Source organism: Symphodus melops (assembly GCF_947650265.1).
Source record: "Symphodus melops genome assembly, chromosome: 14".
Taxonomy (NCBI): domain Eukaryota; kingdom Metazoa; phylum Chordata; class Actinopteri; order Labriformes; family Labridae; genus Symphodus; species Symphodus melops.
In genome coordinates this window covers 21,250,501-21,270,262 of record NC_136704.1, presented here as the reverse complement: position 1 = coordinate 21,270,262, position 19,762 = coordinate 21,250,501, and the positions used below count along the sequence as shown (strand labels likewise).

Genomic DNA, 19,762 nt, shown 5'->3' with positions numbered 1-19,762 from the left:
CCGCCACCCCGCCCACCTCCCTCATCACCTGCATGGACAACACCGTAGCTGGATGAGCAGGAACTTCCTGAAGCTCAACAGCATTAAAACCAAGGCCTTGCTCATCGGCTCCAAATCCACCCTCACCAAATCCCAACATACCTCAGCTCTATCAACGGATTCCCTGTACCCTTCTCCCCCCAAGTCAAGAGCCTTGGCGTCATTCTGGACAGCACCCTTTCATTTGCACCTCACATTAGAAACATCACCCGGACTGACCTTTATCATAAGGCGACTTTGGGGGGCTTCGAAGGCGCCATCAAACAAATAGAATGTGTTATCATTTATTATATTTCTGAGAAAATACAAATAACTCATAGGTCAGTTGTATTTGATTTTACATGCAAATATCCTCAACTATTTCTTTTACTTCAATTTGTCAAATTTGGGTTTTTTCTTTAACTCACTTCCTCTGAAAAGTCTTGTGATGACTGATGTTCTTGGATTAAGACTTCCTCTTCTCTGCTGCTGGTAGACATGCAATCTTAAGTCTGTTGGGAAATTACCACTCCAATGCATTTCAACAGCATAGATGTGGTGCATTGGTTTACTGGTGAAGATTTAGACTTTTACAATGAAATGCCTTGGATGGTATACTTTAGTGTTATACTCAAGATGGAAACATAATCTATTGCTTTCGGGGGAATAAATTGTTCAACTTAAATTCAAACATAATGTTTAACAATAATAAAATACATAATTTGGAAGTAATCAAAATATAAGTGTATATAAAAGCCCATCCCTTGTTTAACCTTTAGATTTATTTAACCTTTATTTAAACAGGAAACATCATTGAGATTAAAAATTCATTTTATAACGGGCCAAGATACTCTTGTATTGAGATCCTATTAAACGTAGCAATACTCCACTGTACAAATGCTTAGAAATGTAAGTATTAAAAGTACTCATCATGAACCAGAATTGTCCATACCTATTATAACACTTTTCTATGTTGCTTATGGTAAAGTTATCCTAATCTGTAAAACACATCTTACTTCATTCGTAAATGTTATTTTCTATCAGATATCACCAACATTTTTGTTTACCCTTAGTGACACCATGCTTAACCAACTCCCAAATCAAAATAAGTTGTTGGTTTTGAATATTTATGCTCTCATATTTTTGTCATACAAGTGGTTATTTTTTGTGCTGTTTTTTTTGCGGTCAGAGAGCTGGAGTAGTCATCACTGTATACAATAAAAAGTCTGGACTTTAATTAAAGGTGTCAGTCATTTTGGGTTCTACATTATTCACCTTGAAACCAATCTGGGGACAATGACACATCCTTAAAAACATTTTTTACACAAACAAAACAACTTGAATACAAAAGAACATTTTCACATTATTATAGGGCAGATGTTAGGATTAAGGTTTCACAGAGATGTCTAATTACAACATTTGAAAATAATTAAAATGGGCGAGAGCAACTTGCATCACATCGCTATTTTAAATGATGGCCCTGTTGCTGCGTTTGACTTCTTTGACGGCTGGTTGAATAGAGATTGCTGTTTTTTTAAGTGATTTTTTCAAGACTTTGCCATCTTCAGCTTGTAGCATAGCCAACTGAAATAAACGCCGGTCCTGCAGTTGAGGCTCACACATATGTAAAAATCTCTTCTTTGAATGTTTTCAGCTTCTTCATGTCCATGTTCTTTCACGTTGTTCATCATAAATGTAGACAAACAGGCTTGCTAATGACTCCAATCTCCTCGCTGTTGCTTGGCTTATAGCGTACAGCACAACTGCCTCCAGCTGTTGATAGAGGTCGCTGCTACATTTCTGTGATTGGTTAGATTCAGACATAGACAAACCTCACCTCTGTACTGGCAGCTGATAGGTCTATCACATTTTTCTGTTAACCTTTTAACAAGCATAAGAATAATTGGTAAAATGAAGTCATAGGTTGCTGTGCTATCTGCTCTGCCTTTGGGTGGCGATAAAGTACGTAAACCCACAAACAGCAGATTCTTTTCACCAGTATGGAGTAAAATGTCTGTCTGTAGTTGAGGTAAGCCAATGTTTAAACCACAGGTTGTAGTCTGTGTCATTCACCTTCTTGCGCTTGTATTTTGGAAACATATTTACACGTTTTTTTTGACACGGCCATGAATATGATTTAGAATAAACACTATTTGCTCTTTTCATGGTTGGTCCGCAACAGTGAGCAGGAACCGCTCCTCGCCATGGTCTTCTTTGGTCTTCAAAGCCTGGCGGAGTTTCTCCCAGAACAGCTCGGTGTTCTCCTCTGCTCGCGGCCAGCTCAGATAGGTCTGTCTCTTCAGCAGCTTCCTCATGCGATAATAAGGAGACAGCTGGTCAGTGGGAATCTCCTCCAGAAACACCAGGATCAGAACGTCTTTCTGCTCATCAAACAGACGGAAGCTGGACCGAGGGACAAGAAAGATGGATGAAGAACATGAAGCAGTCACTCACCATATCCATATTGTCCTTTCAGTTGCTTTATAATTTAGATTACACCATCATCTAAAAGGTTCTTATGAGTGTGACTATGAATCCCAATGAGAAACAATTTTCTTGTTGTATTAGCAGTCTTGGTATCCCGAAGTATTTCAATTTATGATCAAGAAAGCAGCAATTCGTTGAGCTTCATAACGTCACTTCATGAAGCTATTGTTTACATGACTACATCACTTTAAAATGTGGTCCACATTGGCCGTGTTTAGATAGAAACAGGATTTCAGGCTTTAAGAATAAGAAGTCAGTTTGGACTTACTTTATGTAAAGTTTTTTTAATGCAGATGAAATAAAAAATCCCCCACAGCGCTATTTAAAATCACAAGATTAAAACCAGTGATTGAACAATCTCAGTTAAGTGTATCACACAAGCTTGCTTAATTAGTGAGACATAGATGTTATATTTCAGCTTATTACCTGGCCAGTGTGACTTCTCTGGAGCACCACTCACTCTCGAGGTATCTTCGACTGATCACACAGATTGTCTTCCTGCTGCTATATATGGCATCAGTGATGTTTTCTATGATCGGTTTACCTGAGAACAAGATTTTAAAAAATGGAAAAGAAACGTGAATTCATGGGCTGTTTTCTCTTCACAACCTCCTCTGATGGTGTTTAGGAATACAATGGTGACCCCTTCTGGATTAAAGACAAAAGTACAACATAGAAATATCTGCGTTCCAGATTCCTTTTTGTGTAGTTTGGAAATGTGTTTGTGCAACCACAAGCACAAAAAAATGTTACTCATAAAACAGCCACTAGCATGGCTCGAAGAACACAATTTGCTGATTTCAGCGTGTCTATTAAAGCTCAAATGTTAAATGCAAAGTCTAGAGGTTTGTCTTACCTGGCTCGAAGTCTCGGTGGTGCAAACACAACCTCCAGCCCTGCTCGTTTTCCAGTTTTGGCAGCAGTTCTCTGATGACCCATGGCTCATCATGGGCATTGTAGGAGATGAAAGCATCATATTGGTCTGGAGCGTTCATGTTTTTATTCTTTGAATCGAAGAGAAAAGCCAAAAGAAGGTAGTAGGCATATGCTAACTGCCCCCTCAGGAAATGGTAGGTGAAGGAAACCACCATAAAAAGGAGGGTCAAACAGGTGGTGGAGATGAAGAAGATAAATTCTAAGTTCACTGAGCATGAACTGATGTCTAGGTCCAACATTTTTGTGCCTTTAAGGCCTTGAGGATAGTTGCACTCCAAGTTATAAGCATCAAAAACTTGGGTTTGGTTGTTGTTTACGATCCACTTGAGAAACCATGCGATATCACAGTCACATTTGAAACTGTGTCCAAAGAGATCCATATAAACAAGAGCTGGTAATGAATTGATTTGCTCTTGACTTATAACCGGGAAGACATTCTTTCTTGCCTGCAGGAACTCCAGCTGAGTAAGTTTGGCATTCACGAGGAAATCTAAAGACTGAAGACTTGTTCTCGATATGTAGAGGCTTTTCAGGTTTTGAATTGGGGAAAACAAATCTGGACTTAGATCTTTCAGGTCATTTGAGCTAATGTCAAGCTTTTTCAGACGAGGTGTGTGCTTAAACATATCTTTGTGGAGATTTAAAATTTGAATATTCCGTGCTTCGAAGCTTAAAAGGTTTGTCAAACCTTGCAGGAAGTTACGCGGCAAACAGGACTTCAATCGGTGGTGTTGTCCGGGAATAGCCAATGTTTCCAGCTGAGTGAGCTGAGAAAATGGTGGATCAGGCAAGGCTGAACTGTCTCCATAGGTTATGTGATTGTCTCTCAGATCCAATCTTTTTAAAATTGTCAGACCATTGAAGCATTGTCCTTTAAAGGGTTGAATATTATTGGATTGAAGCAGTAAATCAGTAAGATTGGTCAGCCCAAGAAAACATCCCTCCTCAAGAACCTTTATTTGATTTTCATGCAGTGACAAGCTCTGGAGAGACTTTAAACCTCTCAGTTCTCCTATTTTTATGCTGGTGAGTTTATTTCCATTCAAATATAGTTGTCTAAGATTTGGCAAGTATTTCTTAAAAGCACTGTTGAATGTAGAGATGAGGCAGCTCTGTAGCTTTAAAACTTGAAGTCCTATTAAATCCTTAAAAACCAACTCATTTAAAGCCGGGATTGGATTCGAATAAAGGTTGAGCTGTCTTAGTTTTGTCAGATTGGCAAAATCATAGATTCCAAGACTGCTGATGTAATTGCTGCTGAGATCGAGCTCTGAAAGAATTTTTAAATTCCTCGTGGCGGTTGGAACAGATGGAAGTCTGTTACGAGCCAGACTCAAGATCCTTAAACCTTTCAGGGACATGAAGGCCTCATCTTGGATGTTTTGTATTGAATTTTTTGAAAGATCTATCTCCGTTACATGAATACATAGCTTAAACAAATTTGAATGTATAAAATGGAGCTTATTTTCTCTTAGTTGGAGTGTGGTTATTGTTGGGATGGTGCAGGATATGCTGATGAGCTCTGTAAGGTTATGTTTCATTTGATTCATCCTCAGAACTGTTAGAGAGGAGTTGAAGGTCTTTAGGAATGTTTTCCAGTCATCAGAAGCCAGTTGAAGCCCACTAACGTCAAGAGTAGACACTCGACTAAAAAAAGTCTTGTTACGTACGTCCCATATCATCTTATGTTTAATAGTAGAACCGATGTTTAACCAGGTGAGATTTGGAAAAATATCTTCAGTGATCCTAAATATTGCAATTGGATTTTGTGACAAATCCAGTGAAGTAAGCCCTAATGAAGTGTTGGTCAATTCTCTTGATTGAAAATGGGTTAAGCCGTTGTTTGTGATCACCAGACTTTGTAGATTTGGGATTTGCTGTAGTATAGAACTAACTTTCGCACTGTTTTGCAGTTTGTTGTGAGAGATGTCTAAAAACGTCAAGCTGGTCAAGGATTTAAAAGAGGTCGGGGCCACTGCTTTTATATGATTATTAGTGATTCTCAGCTCCGTGAGGTTGCTCAAACCACCAAAAAAATCATCCCCAAGTTGAACAAGATTGTTATTATTAAGATTTAACATCTTCAGGGAAATAAGATCAGCAAATGCCTGTCTGTCTATTTGGGAAATTTTGTTGCGTTTCAGGTCTAATTGTGTCAAAACAAATTGATTTTTGAAATCTGATGTTTGAATTTTTGAAATTTTGTTTGAGGACAAGTCAATACTTTTCACTGTTGTGGGAATATCTTGAGGAACAGCTCTGAGTGAACCACTGATAAGCTTACAGATGGCGCTGTTGTCACTGATTCTGCAATCTCGAAGTGCAAACCCTGCAACCGGCTCAACTGTACTGATGAAACACAGCAAGAGGAATATAAATCGTAGTTCAAAAGTTGTTGATCCTCCTTTTGTTGTTGTTTTATCTTCTTTCATTAAAGGGCCCATTTTAAACAAGAAATGAAAATGTCTTAGCCAATAGTCCAGTTGGTGAATGAAACAGCAGAGGGTCGAGCTAAAAACCAATGAAACAAATACAAAATTACAAAAGGCAATAAATATTCAAAAATTAAAACAGTTATAGATTATTATATTAATCTATAATATATTATATTATATTTAGTTGCACTGTGTCATATTGGTAAGATATATCACAAGAGAAGAGTTTTGAATTTCTTAAAAAATCTAACACTTGTTCGATTAAAGAAGTCATATAAGCAAGCAGTATTTGGTGATTTTCTTTTTAATGACCAACATGAGCAGCAAACCTCTTGCACCAGTCTAAACTGCTTTGGGTTTTTTATTTACATTATTGACCATTAAAATGAAAGGAGATTGTCTTGGTTAAAACTTGGTGAATTTAACAACTTGAGTGATAACAGATTAAACATACTTCGAAAATGTTTTAAACCCTATTATAAATGCTCAAGAACAAAAAGAAGGGGATAATTTATCCAACATCAGTTACAAATAATGGTTTGAGATACTTACTGTGTCACACAAAGAAGAGGTGGATTAATGGAGGTGTCTTTCCAACAGGATCTTGTCGCTTATGTGAGAAGATCCGCTGTTCAAATGAGAATGTAAGTATGCAGTTAGTGTATATCATCTCTGTCTCAAGTCTCTTTTTTTTTAACTGAGCGAGGAAGTGAAAGTGACTAAAAAAGCTTGTGGTGACAGTCTTTGCATTTAACTGCCTCAACAACTTAAAATAGCAGCGTGTGAAACCCTTTTAGCTATTAATAAAAATAACCATTATCGAAGAAATGGTGTACTTTTGAAGAGAGACATCCGCTGAAATTTAAACACACCTCAGTTCTGAATTTATTTTTTTACCCATAGTTCACGTATGTATTTGCTAGCTTGCTGTATTCATTATTACAGTCAAGTGAGCCATGTGAGCTAAAAGCAGCCCATTTGATTTGAATATTCTCAAGTCAAGAGTTGCTTCGTAAAAAGTGAAATCTTGCTTCTCTTCATGGCTGTTGTCACATGACAATGGTGTGATTGCACACTTTTGCATAACTAGCTAAATGTTAAACAATGCTAGTGGACAATGTGTGGTGGAATAACTGCAGAGGTTTTATCTTGTCTGGTTTTGGAATTTGAAATGTTATCCCCATTTAATCATTACCTGTAGTGAACTTATTATTTTTTTCTCTTTTGGATTTGGATGAATTCTCATGTTAATATGTTTTTTTTGTGCACAGAATAAGAAAACCAGAAAGAAGCAGGATAATTTATGGGGTGAATCAGACTGACCACTTTCTCTCTGCAGCAGACTGACACACGGTCACCTGTGTCACTAATCCCCTTTTCCCTTCCTCATTACTTTGGCTGCTTTGAGTCATAGTTGACTGACCATAAAGAAGTAATTCTTTATGGTCTGCTTCAAAGGTGCTGACTGAGGAAGTATTTGGCTTTTTACTTAAGTGAAAATGCTCAACTGTGTTAGTTCTGTTCTCAGTTCTGCATTAAAATTTGTTGTCGGTCAAACTGATTGCAAGGAACGTGTATTTAATGAAATAAAACCAAAAACACTCAATGCTGAAAAATGTGGCCTTTTCATTTTTTACCTTAGTATGACAGTGAGCGATAAATAACATCAACTATAATCATCTGAAGATCACTTGTGTCAAGTGGTCAATATTACTCATTGTTTAAGCTGTTAGTCACGATGAACTGTGGGATCACTCGATTTTAACGATGTGATTTTTTATTAAACCAAAGTAAATGTAGTGTTGGTCCGAAGTAAACATGTAAAGCAATTAACTCTGAAATCCAAAATTGAAATCCACACAAAATGTGTGTTTTACTAAAGAACGAGGTGCATTTTTGGCGGGATTAAGGATAAGGATAAACTTTATTGATTTGATTTTGCAGTAACTTCTTTAATTTGACAGTTTAAAAAAAAAAATACCTTTTTGAAACATTTGAAACAGCAGACAATCAACTGACTAATGCCAAAAAAAGTTTGCTAGAAAATAAACCTAAAGGTCAAATAAAGCACAGCATTGATGGTGTATGATTCACTAATTCTCTGCTTTCACAAATGACTTATTTCTTTTATTTTTATCTAGGATCCCATATCGAAAGTAATAAACAAACCTTTAAGATTTGTATTGTTTCAAAAGTTGACAGGAAGTTGCAATTTGACAAGCAAAACCTGAAACAGTTCTCATAACAGAGTCGAAAAAAGGGGAATGAGAACTAACTGGTTGAAACTAGGGTCAAGAAGAGCTCAAGGTATGATAGCTGGGTCACAGTCAGTGCCCAACAGCAACAACAGCTGTCACCAGCAGAGGTCCCCATTTGGAAGTTCAACTTTTATGGTCCCATATTTGTACCATTGGCAGGCACACTACTGTGTGTGTGTGCTTGCATGCAGCTGCAGTGAATCAAATCAAATAATAAGCAGATACATCTTCCATCTTTTCCTTTGTTATAACTTACCTTGTGTGTCTGCATCACACTGTGAAACACTTGAGTGTTTTCTTTTTTCCTTTAACACACACACACATTCACAACCCGCAAGTGCTAATGTAGCACAGGTAATGAATCTTTAATGATTTGATTAAATTGAATAATGGACTAATCATACTTTCTCATTATGTGATCACACCTGCTGAAATTGGCCATGTGTTACCTTAACGTCCCACTGCTTAAACATTAATATGTATGAGAACAGAGACTACAGAGAGTTGATTCACTGTTGCAGAGTAGTAGTACAGAGCTGGCTTTAAAGATGCAGAGAGAAGGGAAACAATGCAAGGTTCAATACTGACAGTCACATTATTGTGTCAATGTTGAAAATTAAAATAGACATGCAGATGGAAACAGCTGAATGAACACAAAGCATTGAAACAAAAACCAAACTATATTTTCGGACTAACCTCTTGAGGTTTCTAAAAGCTGTCGTATAGGGGGCGTGGCCTCCTCTGAGCACATTACACTCTTTTAGAAAATTATATTTGTAACTTTTGATTTCTTTAAAACACAGCGTTAAATGCTGTGAGTAGCAGAAAAGATCATTATAACTTGCAGAGATTTAGATAGATCTTTCATGCAAGACTAAGGTTGGTGTGTGAACTAAGTGCCATGAAGCCATGCGCACTCCTCATTAGAGTCCAATGCCAAAGTTACGTTGTGTTGATAGCAGACGATTGGAGCACTAGTTGTAAATGGGATGGACTGAGATCGACTTAAGACTGTACTGACCTGAGGGAGCTTTGCTGCTTTATTTGTAAGCTTAAAAGTCACATATTAAAGGCTTTAACACGAAAGTCATCAAGCTGAATTCAAGAAAATGTACCATCTTGCTGACCCCTGGTGGAGTATGTACATACTAACTGACTGCTTTTGTACCACTAAACACATTCTGAATAATTTCAATAAAAAGACAAAACAAAATAAACAAAGATGGGCAATAGTTTGTAGCTCCAGACACATTATGTTCGGCGTGGAGGTGGCTGCGGATTCATGAAGTCTCCTCACAGCAGCTGAAGCAGAAAGTGTGGAGGTACTCCCTGTTTGCCCGTGTCCCCAGAGGTACACACACATGCACGCGCAAACACACGCGCTGTGCCTCCTTCCCACACATACGGCCTGATTAAATATCTTCTGAGAATATCTTCTCCCCCCCATATCTGCATGATTCCGTCGCTCCAGTGGGAAATACAGTGATACGTGCGCGCAGAGCCACCCACGGGGCGCGTGCACCGTTTAATCATATCTGAATAAAGGTATAGAGAGAGAGAGAGGTGTGTGTGTGTGTGTGTGTGTGTGTGAGAGAGAGAGAGAGAGAGAGAGAGAGAGAGAGAGAGAGAGAGAGAGAGAGAGAGAGAGAGAGAGCGGTGCAGCCTAGTGTTGAGTCCAGTGTGACTTATCTTTCTTACTCTGCTGCTGTCGGTAACGGACCGGCTGCGCACACACCTACACACACTCCTTTCTACAGTATCTCACTCTGTCACACACTCAAACTAACACACACACACACACACACACACACACACACCGGGAACACAGAACCGGACTGGTGCACTGGGAAGAAGGGGAGGGGAAGAGGTTCTTACAGAGACACATGTCACACCGGATCGAGCTGGGGAATGTACTGGACTCCGCTGCGCACACGCCCGGGCTGTCCCGCACTGAGGCGTCTGCTGCGTTAACGAGACTGGACACGGACTGAGTCAGAGGCGGGGGAACTGGACCGGGATAGTGTTAAAAATAAATAAATATAAAGGAGTCACCTGGCTGCGGAGGTAGAGGAGGGAGGGAGGAGGGAGGGTCGGACGGGGAGCTGTGCCCGATTGACAGAGCTTTGTTTTTGGGGTTACAACACCTCCCGCGCGCAACGGAGAGTCGGCGCAAAGTTTCCTCGATGGCGCTGGTGATGGAGCCGGTGAGCAAATGGAGCACGAACCAGGTGGTGGACTGGATGAAAGGTAGTGGCAATTAAACACACGCACGCACACACACACACACACACACACACACACACACACTCGCACAGAGCGTACAATTACACACCTGGATGCAGATAAACACAGTCGTGCGCTGAGTGCTAATTGCAAGGGAGACAGAGGCACGAAAGGTGTTTTGTTGCGTGGGAAGCGTGTGTGTGTGTGTGTGTGTGTGTGTGTGTGTGTGTGTGTGTGTGTGTGTGTGTGTTGATGCATCACCCCGGCACCTGATGATCAGTGGATGATGATGTAATGTGTGAGTGACAGGTGGAGAGCGAGCCAAACTTCACCGCTAAGAGCAGAGGCGGGGTTAGAAACTTTTATGAGGGTGGGGTGGGAGCTGGAGGTACAGTGTGTGTGTGTGTGTGTGTGTGTGTGTGTGTTGTGTGGGGGGGGGGGGGGGGGGGGGGGGGGAATCATGAGATCTTCTCTTTTTTAGTGCCTTTTAGCCCTCTGCACTTGTTTTCCACATTTGAAAGGCTTTCTTTTGTTGTAAATGAGTTTCCATTCTCCATTTTCATTGTTCTTTTCTTTGAAGTCATGTATCTGTTGTCTTTGTGAGGTTATTTGATGTGTCTGTGGTTTTGCAGGTATTGTGTTTGTGGCTCTGTAGTTTCCCATCTGTACATGATTGTCTTATTTCTCGTTGTCTTTTTACCTCAGTTCGTGTTGTGCATCTCTTTGCAGTCATTTTGCGCCTCCATCAGGTCATTTGTTGTCTCCTCATGTTTATCATACATCTCATGTTTTTTAACTCGTTTGATGTCATTTTGCGTTTCCCTTTGTTTTCCACTTCTTTGTGATCAGTATGTCTTTATGTCATGCTTCATGACTTGTTGTAGTTATTTTGTATCTTTGAGAGGTCATTTGTTGAGGTCACTATGCCTCTATGTGAGATTGGTTTAGTCCTGATCATGGTCATGATTACGTGTCTCTATTCTAGTCATGTCTGATTTATATTCGTTTTGTGGCTAGTTGTGTTTGTTATCATTCCTCTGCAGTCCTTAACGTTCTGTTTCTGGTTATTTTGAACCTCTTAAAAGTGATTTTGTTTCTCCCTGAGGTCATTTGGTGTCTCTTTGTGGTCATTTTGCACCTCCCTGTATTTGCCTGATTGACCTTTCAACCAGTAATGTTTATCACCCGCAAGTCACTTCATACAGAGGTCTGCTCTCTACCAGGTGCACCAGAGATGGACAGACAATCAGAATCGAGCGCAGTTCGCTCAACCTTTAAGACCAATAATAGTCCTAAAGATTTCCGTTTACGTAATCCTCAATGCTGTCAAACTGAGATTAGGGAATACGGGCAATAGAGGAGTGCTTTCAGAAGGTGACATCAATTAAAATCTCACACAAACAAAACCCTAAATGACTATTTAGCACAAATTATGATTGGGCTTTGTTTACACAGGAGCTTGTGATGTTGCAGATAATAGATGAGGGATTTTAGTTATGCATAATTCAAGAGCAAGGCTGATTGGATCCGCACCCAGGGGCCTTTGTAATCATTATAAAAGTCTTTTACACATAATAAAAGAGATTGCTCCAACTGAAACATTGTGGTCTTCAGATTCTGCACTGCTGTTCACTGTTCCCATTTGTTTTTTTTGTTGTTTTTTTTAACATGAGGTTAACAGGCCAGTGCAGACGTGATCCCTTGCTCTTCATTGTGTGCATCGCAGAACGGTGGTGGACATCACAATGACTTAAGTTCTTCAGACTCTTGGTTCGCTGTTTTGCACCAATCATCTCGTATTCATTCTATTTGTCTTTTCCCTCATTCAGCTTGTCAGTAACACATCTTTAACACACTGTATGTATGGATGCATCAGCTCAAGCCTCACAAAGAAACACCAGTCTAAAGATAAACCTGCTGCAGCAAGGCCCAGTCCATTAATCAGATTTATTATCTAACTTAATTTAAATTAACAGCCAAATTTAATCTGGGTGGCCAAAACTGCAAGTGCAAGTTCCATTACAGATTGTGACATATATCAAGCTGTGCAAGGAAAGGAAAGTCATGCACCACTTTGTTGGGCGTTATTTGACGTACAGGATTGTAAAATAAAAGTGATTTAGGTTTTTCAACTCACAGCTTTATTTATAGAATTTTACACTCTAGAAGTAAAAGTAGGTAATAAGAAGTTCATGTATGGAGACTTCAATTCTCAGCATTTCTAAAAGAGTTGCATAATACAATTAAAAACTATTTACATAATTTTCCAGGCATAACTGGCCAAACGTTGTTCAAGAATTTCCCCAATTAATGTAGATTCAAATAAATGGTTTTCTATTATGATAAACACAGTTTCAGCTACTGTAACTGAACAGGATATCAAAACAGCATATTCCAGTAATTCTTGTCCTACTTTCCATTAGGGATGGTCTTGAGAGAATATAATCACAGAATTTTTTATAGATATAAAATTTAGACTAGTCGACTAGTCTATGTACGAAAGCAGTCTATGGTTGGTCAAATTGGTTTGCTAGTGTGGCTAATGTTAGCGGCGCTAGCTACTCCAGCCTTCAGTCATCCTTGCAGGGGAAAGCACAGAGTGCTGTTATTCCTCGCCCTCGCTGACAGTGTGCATCTGTTGATGAGCAGAAGTGCGGTGTTGTGAGAAGTCAAAGATGATTGTTGACTGACAGGGTCACTGTAATATTGCTGGGTTTGGTTCATATACAACTTTGCTAGCGTCTGCAGATCGTTGGAGAAGACTTTTGGTGAAAGGTGGATTTATGTTTTTACTAATATGCAACCCTGACACATAACTCGGGTTAGATGACACAGATAACAATAAAGCCCAACAAATCTGCTATGAATAATATCTGCATGGATATATACTCTGATTCTTGCCATGTCATTCTCTCGTTGCTTCATCCGTCACCATCTATTAGCCTTAGCCGTTGTATCAAACAATATGGAGACAGGCTAACTGGCTAGTGTCATAAAGCCGAACGCAGAGAACTGTGGCCTGCTGCCTAAGTGGGACATGAGAGAGATGCTATTCAGCCTGTTGAAAGTTTTTGTACCGTTAGATTGACTTTTAAATGACTTTTTTCTGGTGGAAAAATTACAAATTTTTGCTCTAAGAAAATTTCAAAGATGGGTATTTTTAGCACTGCACCGCAACATAAAGAGATACCATTATTCCTTAATTTATCAAATTAGCACAATAATCTAAAAAGTCTCTTTGAAATCCCCAAATTACTAAAATACCATCATTATTTTCTTTCCCAATATCACATAGGAGCTATTGAATATGTTAGATAAAACATATTGAATTCTTATTTTAAGAACTCCATCAATATGTTGAAAAGGCTTCATCCTTCCACAGAAAGAAGAAACTGTGAAATCATTCCTGCCATCCACTGTGCCAATTGTTTTTACCTTTAAATTGAGCCTCTTTGACCTTTAAGAGCGCCACCATCGGGTCACTCTCTGACATTTCTCACAGGCAGCACCAGGATGCATCATCGCTCCATGTCTCTTCTGGCTTTCAAAACAAAACACTGCCGGATCCAAGGTCCCACCCTCGACATAAAATGTGAAAAATGACTAATAACAACTAATATTAGCGAGAATTGTTATTCATCATGTTTGTGTAACACATAAAAAGCAGGTCAGGGAATTATTGAATCACACGCTGCTTCAGTAAGACGCAGAAAAGAAAAATCGTGACAGAGATTCATTAACATGTACTGTGTCAGGTTCTCCGAGCCTCATCATTGGAAGGGTTATCAGTTGGTCATGTGCATATGGCATGTGTTTATATGTGCCCCTGTGTGTGTGTGTGTGTGTGTGTGTGTGTGTGTGTGTGTGTGTTTGTTTGCAGCCAGTCTGTGGGTGGATAGTGAGTTGTTCGTCCCAGACCGTCTGTGCAGAACAGCTGACAGACACACACACACCAGCTCTGAACAGAAGGCTCCACCCGGGTCCTCGGACATTTGCTATTGCGCACACACAAACACTGATATACACAAACAACACACGTGGCATGCCTGAATGTGGTATTCGGTTCATGCTGGGTCTCTTGGGTGTGTCTGCGGCGACAGAGGGAAACATGATATACAGTATTTGTGTGCGTGCGTATACAGTAAAAAGTGCAGATCACATATGCCAGAGGCGTCTGGGGTCAAAAGGTCTGCGTATTGTTGACTTGGCAACAGTGCTGCATTGGCACGACTCGGGCTAAAACACTATGGGAGGGGTACACTTCAATAGTAATTTGAGAACTTACTGTGCATTGCTGGGGCTGCTGGGAATTCTCACCCCGATGTCCTGTTATCATTTTTCATGCTGGAATTTTTTTTTTTACCTCATTTCCCTTGCATGAATTTGATTCTAAAAAATCCTGCTGCAGCCTGCGATCACATCTGATGACACCGTTTACCAGGAGAGAAAGCTGCCAGGGAGATAGTCACACCCGTTAGGATCAGAGGGGGGTTTCCGTCTGTCGGATTGATCTTGAAGAATTTAAGGTGAGGCATGACGAGACTCATGAGGATTTGGATTGCTTTAAACCTCCGCCAGTTTGCATCAGAAAAATCTGACTCTCGTGTTTGTTGGCTCATTTGACTTTAATGAGCAAAATGTGGGGTGTGTATCGGTGAATTAGGCTTTCAGCCATTCAGAGGCCAAAGAGTCCGAGCCGCCCCTTCAAAGTCACTCCAGCATGACACACATCTAGGTCAGGGAATTAACATACAGAAGCAGGAACTTTAAATGCATTGATTAACATTGTGCTGTGTTCAGTGACTTTCTAATTTTAAACCCTATGCCCCCTAAGCACTTCATAAACAGAATTATGAGGGTCAAGGTGAGAAAGCCGTCTTACTGAAGCCACATTAATTCAGTTACACAGGTAATTGACATTTCATCAGTTTAGACAAATACACTTTATCAGTATGGCCTGACAGTAATTCGACACTGCAGTCTAAAAATCACTTTTTTTGTGTTCTCTATGGAACTACCTTTTGGCAGGTTATCATGTTTGTAAGGTTACAAACATGATATTGCAGTTTGAAGATAGGACAGGAAATATTAGGAAAGGACAAAAGGGGTTGACATTCTCCAAATGGCAGTGGGTCAAGTCCAACCCAGCATGATGCACCGACAAATTCACCCCCGTTGCATTGTGTGCAGTCTCTATCGAATAGCTGACAGGGTGACCCTGATATCACAGATTTATTTCTAAACACATTTGAGTCAGACAACTCCCGTTTGCATTTGTTCAAAATAGTTATTGCAGCAGCACAACACAGTTCGTGTTTAGCGTCTCAGTCCTGACTTCGTGACTCCTCACAGTTTTATTTTACATGCATAAATTTAAGTTTAGGTTTAAAATTGTTGTACATTTCTCAATCAAAGAGTTATTTGGCTAATACAGCAAACTATTATTTAGCTATTTCCTAATGGTCTATTTTGTTATATGTTGTACCTCTAAAAATTAATCTGCATTTTAGTGTTTATCCATCCATTGTAAGCTTTCACCTGCCCATTGCAAGACCAATCTGGGCAGACACAGGTTGGTCTAGGTTGACAAATGTGGTATTTCCTGGAGAAAATGTCAATCTGGAGTGAATGTCAGATTTAATTATCTTGGCTTAGTGATTTTTGTCTTGTAGTGATTTTTCCAAGTTTATGAGACAGACAGGAAACACTATTATTATCACTCAAACTGCAAGAAACTAGGACACAAAACAGACAAAATCTGCTTTTAATTAGGTAAAATTCTGGGTGGTTTATGTCATGCAAAATCTCACCATACAACACTGGGATTTAAACTGGCAACCCGCAGCTATAAACTCACTTCTATTAGTTGCAAGGCTTCTAACATCCTGCATTTACAAATCCCAGCAACACAGTGGAAGCTCATCTTACTTTTATTGTTACTGAATCTTCAAAGTGCTTGGAACAGATGACACATAACCCGACTGGGAGGGCCAGATCTTTTATGGGACCCTTGAACATCCCAGAAGTCACAGTTTTATTAGAAGTGTGTGTGTGTGTGTGTGTGTGTGTGTGTGTGTGACAGAGAGAAATAGGGTGTTTGTGGGTGTTTGGCTGCCTGCTGTTGTGAAAAGTGTGCCTCTGTGGGAGTTAAGTGTGTGAGTCAGCTCTGAATCACACATTTTCTCTTCCAGTAGAACAAATAAGCACAAAGATGAATATCTTTCTGTAACTCGCATGCATACTGTATGTATATGAGCTCATGATTGTAGAGACAACACACCATTATACTGCAAGCCACATACACATTTTAACTGAGAGTGTGATTATCAATTTATCAAAAAAAGAAGAGCAGGCTGCATTTTAGCATTTCCATTGGCTGCACGGTGCAGCAACGATTCCCCAGGTGTCACTTCTGCTGTTCCCAGAGGATGCTCGCTGGTCGGGGAAGTTAATTAAAGTAACATTTCATTTTAACTTCCGGAAGACATCAAGAATAGAGTCAGCTGTAGCACCTCTGTTAAGAACCTGTGAAAAGTCAAATTACAGTAGCAAGCAATGGCAGATTAGCTCAAATTGATTGTTGCTAAAGTTAAGAACTTCAAGGTGAAACATTTAAAGATTTGAATTTAAAAACCCGAATTTGAAAGCTGAGAAGCTAAGCTCGATAAATTGTTCAAATTCTAAGCTGAATCTGATTTGTACGTTTACCTCTGGACATCATGCTCATCTTCTATGCTCGGGTATAATCACAACAATGTGTGCTAACAGGTCTATCAAATTATGTGAGGTGAGACATAGTCGGTCTTTGCTGGTTTCTCCTTGGGGTTAATGCGGTTAAACATCAAACTAGTATTTCTATATTATGCAAAGTTACTCGTAACTTATACTTATATTGCACTGGATGTTATCCTCGTCTTTTATCAAGTTTTTCCAAATGTGCTCTCGCCTTTTCAGTCATGTGTCCCTACAGAGTTACCGTAGCTGCCATAAAACTGACAGATAGTTCAAATATTTAGCTTAAATGAATGTATATGTCGTCAACACTTAGCTTAAAGTAGGCATGATAATAAAGTGTTTTTAAATGTTAGCAAAAAGAGTGGTCTAATGGGTAAAAACATTTGTAAAGTGTAACGGGCAAACCATTCAAATAGTAACGGCGGAAAGGTTAAAAGGACGAGAGTGTTAGCTAACGGCTAAAGTTTGAAGTCCCTAAAAGAACTGTGTATATCAAAAAAAGTGCTTGTGCTTAAAAGCATTTGAAATACTGTATTTTAAATAAATAAAAAGTAGAAGAGGAACGGTTGAAATGGCTCAAAGAAACAATTCATAAAACATTTGGTTAATATAATGGATGGAAGGTGAAATGTCTGTAAACGTAATGAGAGAGGTGAAATGGTTGAAATAACTGGCACAGTCGATAACAGGGCATATAAGTTCATCTCACAGAGATTTCAGGATATATCTGACAAAAATACGAGGAACCACTGCAGAAAAATAATGAGTCCTACACAGCAGTCACACTATGTGAAGCCTTTATATTAACTGTATAGCATGGTTATGGTCTTTGTCCCAGTCTGCGTGGGTGTTTGGGAGCGCTCAACGATGTCACTTACAATTTGACTCATCAGTATTCAGGGCATTCACGCTCTCCCTCACTGGCAGTGATAAGCGATGCTGATTATCAGTGAAGTTTTGCTACCTAGTGTATATCTCCCCTTCTGCTTTCCTGCTTTTCGCTGTAATAGTAACACTTTGCCTGTTCAAGCCAACATTGTCTCTCTCAGCTTTACGTCTATTAGAAATCAGCGACCCATTAGCGCTCGTTAAAAACACATTCTCAGACACCTCGCTTGAGTTTAAATGGCAATGCTAAGATGTTAAATTTAATGTTATGACCAAACCTGAGTGGAATGTACAACCCTTTGTGATTGGTGGGTTTTAATCTGCTGCTAATTTCACATTCACTCCTAGACAAAATCTTCCACACATTGTGGTGCATGCAGGGATTCAGCAAAAAGGACATCACAGAGGTCTACTCTTAAAGTCAGACGATAAAACTCTGCTTGCAGGCTTCGAGTCAGTTTATCCCGAAAGGTTCTCTCGGGTGAGGGCTCATTGCAGTCCAGTCCACTTCTCCTTCATGAAACATTTCTTTCTGGATATAGGTTATGCAGGGCAGGATTGTCACAATGAAGCACGAGAAGGCATTCCCCAAACGGTTTCCACAACGCTCAATACTGTCAAATATTGTGGCTTTAACTTTAAGCTTTATTTAGAAATAAGGACCCAGTGGCCCCAAACCAAAAATGCAAATTAAATGTACTTATATTTCTGAAGTTGCTTTTTTAATTTAACAGTGACAAATGCAATGAGCGTTGCTTCATATGCAAAACAAAAATGACATGCCTTGCAAACAGGTTTCCAGCCATGGCTAATTTGCAACTCCTGTCCCCGCTATGGACATCTATAAGTAATTAATGATGATAGTTATTCATTTGTAAGCAATCATTTCATGTTAAGGACACTCTTTCATCGCTTTAACGTGACGTCTAACACTTGTGGAACCGCCACCTAATGCTGCCCTCCATGGAGAAGTTATTGGTCAACTGCTTGGTAGTTTTGAACGCTAGACAGTTGTAGAGTTGTACTTTTGCTTAGAAAGAGAGAAGAGAGAGAGAGAGAGAAACCGCAGAGAGGAGGAGGTTGTGGATTGAGGCTAAAGACACTCAGATGTTTATTGAGGGAACGAAAGAACAGACTTGTACTCCCGCCGTTAAATATTGTGTGCGTTTATTGTGTGAACTCGAGCAAGACATTACTGACTTTAAACTTAACAGTTCTCACTTTGAGAATGTCTTGCTCTTCACTTTCTGAATGGTTAAAATAAACCTTATAGCTGTTTATACTGTTGTCGTCTTTAATTGTTCAGCTGTGTAAGCGGAAGGAAGATCCATTCAATATACTGTAAGTAAACAGCAGAAGTTTAGTTCTGGTACAACTTGGTGCAGCTGCTTGTACAGATTGAAATAGTGTTGTGGGTGCTGATTAAGTGTGCAAAACCTGCAATTTATCCCTATATCTAGATTTTTCTGCAGTTGTCAGGTGATGTAAACACATTTTTTTTTTTTTTTTTTAAGATGGACAGTTGCAACCTTCACTTGATCATCGGGTTGGGAGCTACATAAAAAAACAACCAAGCAGTTTGATGTCTTCATTCTTATCTGAAGCCTTTCATGCGTGTCAGAGTAAGCTGTGAGCCGAGATATCGCTCATCGACTCGGAGCGTTTCGGGGGTCTAGGTGGTGGAATCAATTTATCAAGTCTTACTCCAAAATGAGATAATGATGAATGAAGGACTTTTTTATTTTTAAATGGATTGCTACACTTCAAGGTAATAAACGCTTT

At 39.5% G+C, this 19,762-nt stretch overlaps 2 protein-coding genes across 2 annotated transcripts in view; one reads left to right on the top strand and one right to left on the bottom strand.

The window, feature by feature from the left end:
• Positions 1 to 1,907: 1,907 nt before the first annotated feature.
• Positions 1,908 to 5,915, bottom strand: LOC306835330 (uncharacterized protein). The gene is made up of 3 exons (XM_079361800.1): positions 3,362 to 5,915; positions 2,932 to 3,049; positions 1,908 to 2,421 (listed from the first exon to the last, which is right to left on the bottom strand). The coding sequence occupies exons 1-3, from the start codon at positions 5,883 to 5,885 to the stop codon at positions 2,181 to 2,183; spliced, it is 2,883 nt and encodes a 960-aa protein (XP_079217926.1). The 5' UTR covers positions 5,886 to 5,915; the 3' UTR covers positions 1,908 to 2,180.
• A 3,843-nt stretch (positions 5,916 to 9,758) lies between these two features.
• cnksr2a (connector enhancer of kinase suppressor of Ras 2a) overlaps positions 9,759 to 19,762 on the top strand; it is a 50,119-nt gene continuing 40,115 nt past the window's right edge. The window contains exon 1 of the mRNA XM_079361163.1: positions 9,759 to 10,381. Within this exon, the coding sequence (XP_079217289.1) occupies positions 10,318 to 10,381 (64 nt within the window). The 5' untranslated portion in view covers positions 9,759 to 10,317. The remainder of the gene's footprint in view (positions 10,382 to 19,762) is intronic.

Excerpts from the sequence above, each read along its gene's own strand:
- LOC306835330 (XM_079361800.1), bottom strand. The coding sequence starts at position 5,885 with ATGGGCCCTTTAATGAAAGAAGATAAAACAACAACAAAAGGAGGATCA. Across the intron at positions 3,050-3,361 it reads CCACCGAGACTTCGAGCCAG|GTAAACCGATCATAGAAAAC; the intron begins GTAAGACAAACC and ends TCTTGTTCTCAG. Across the intron at positions 2,422-2,931 it reads AGAGAAGTCACACTGGCCAG|CTTCCGTCTGTTTGATGAGC; the intron begins GTAATAAGCTGA and ends CCCTCGGTCCAG.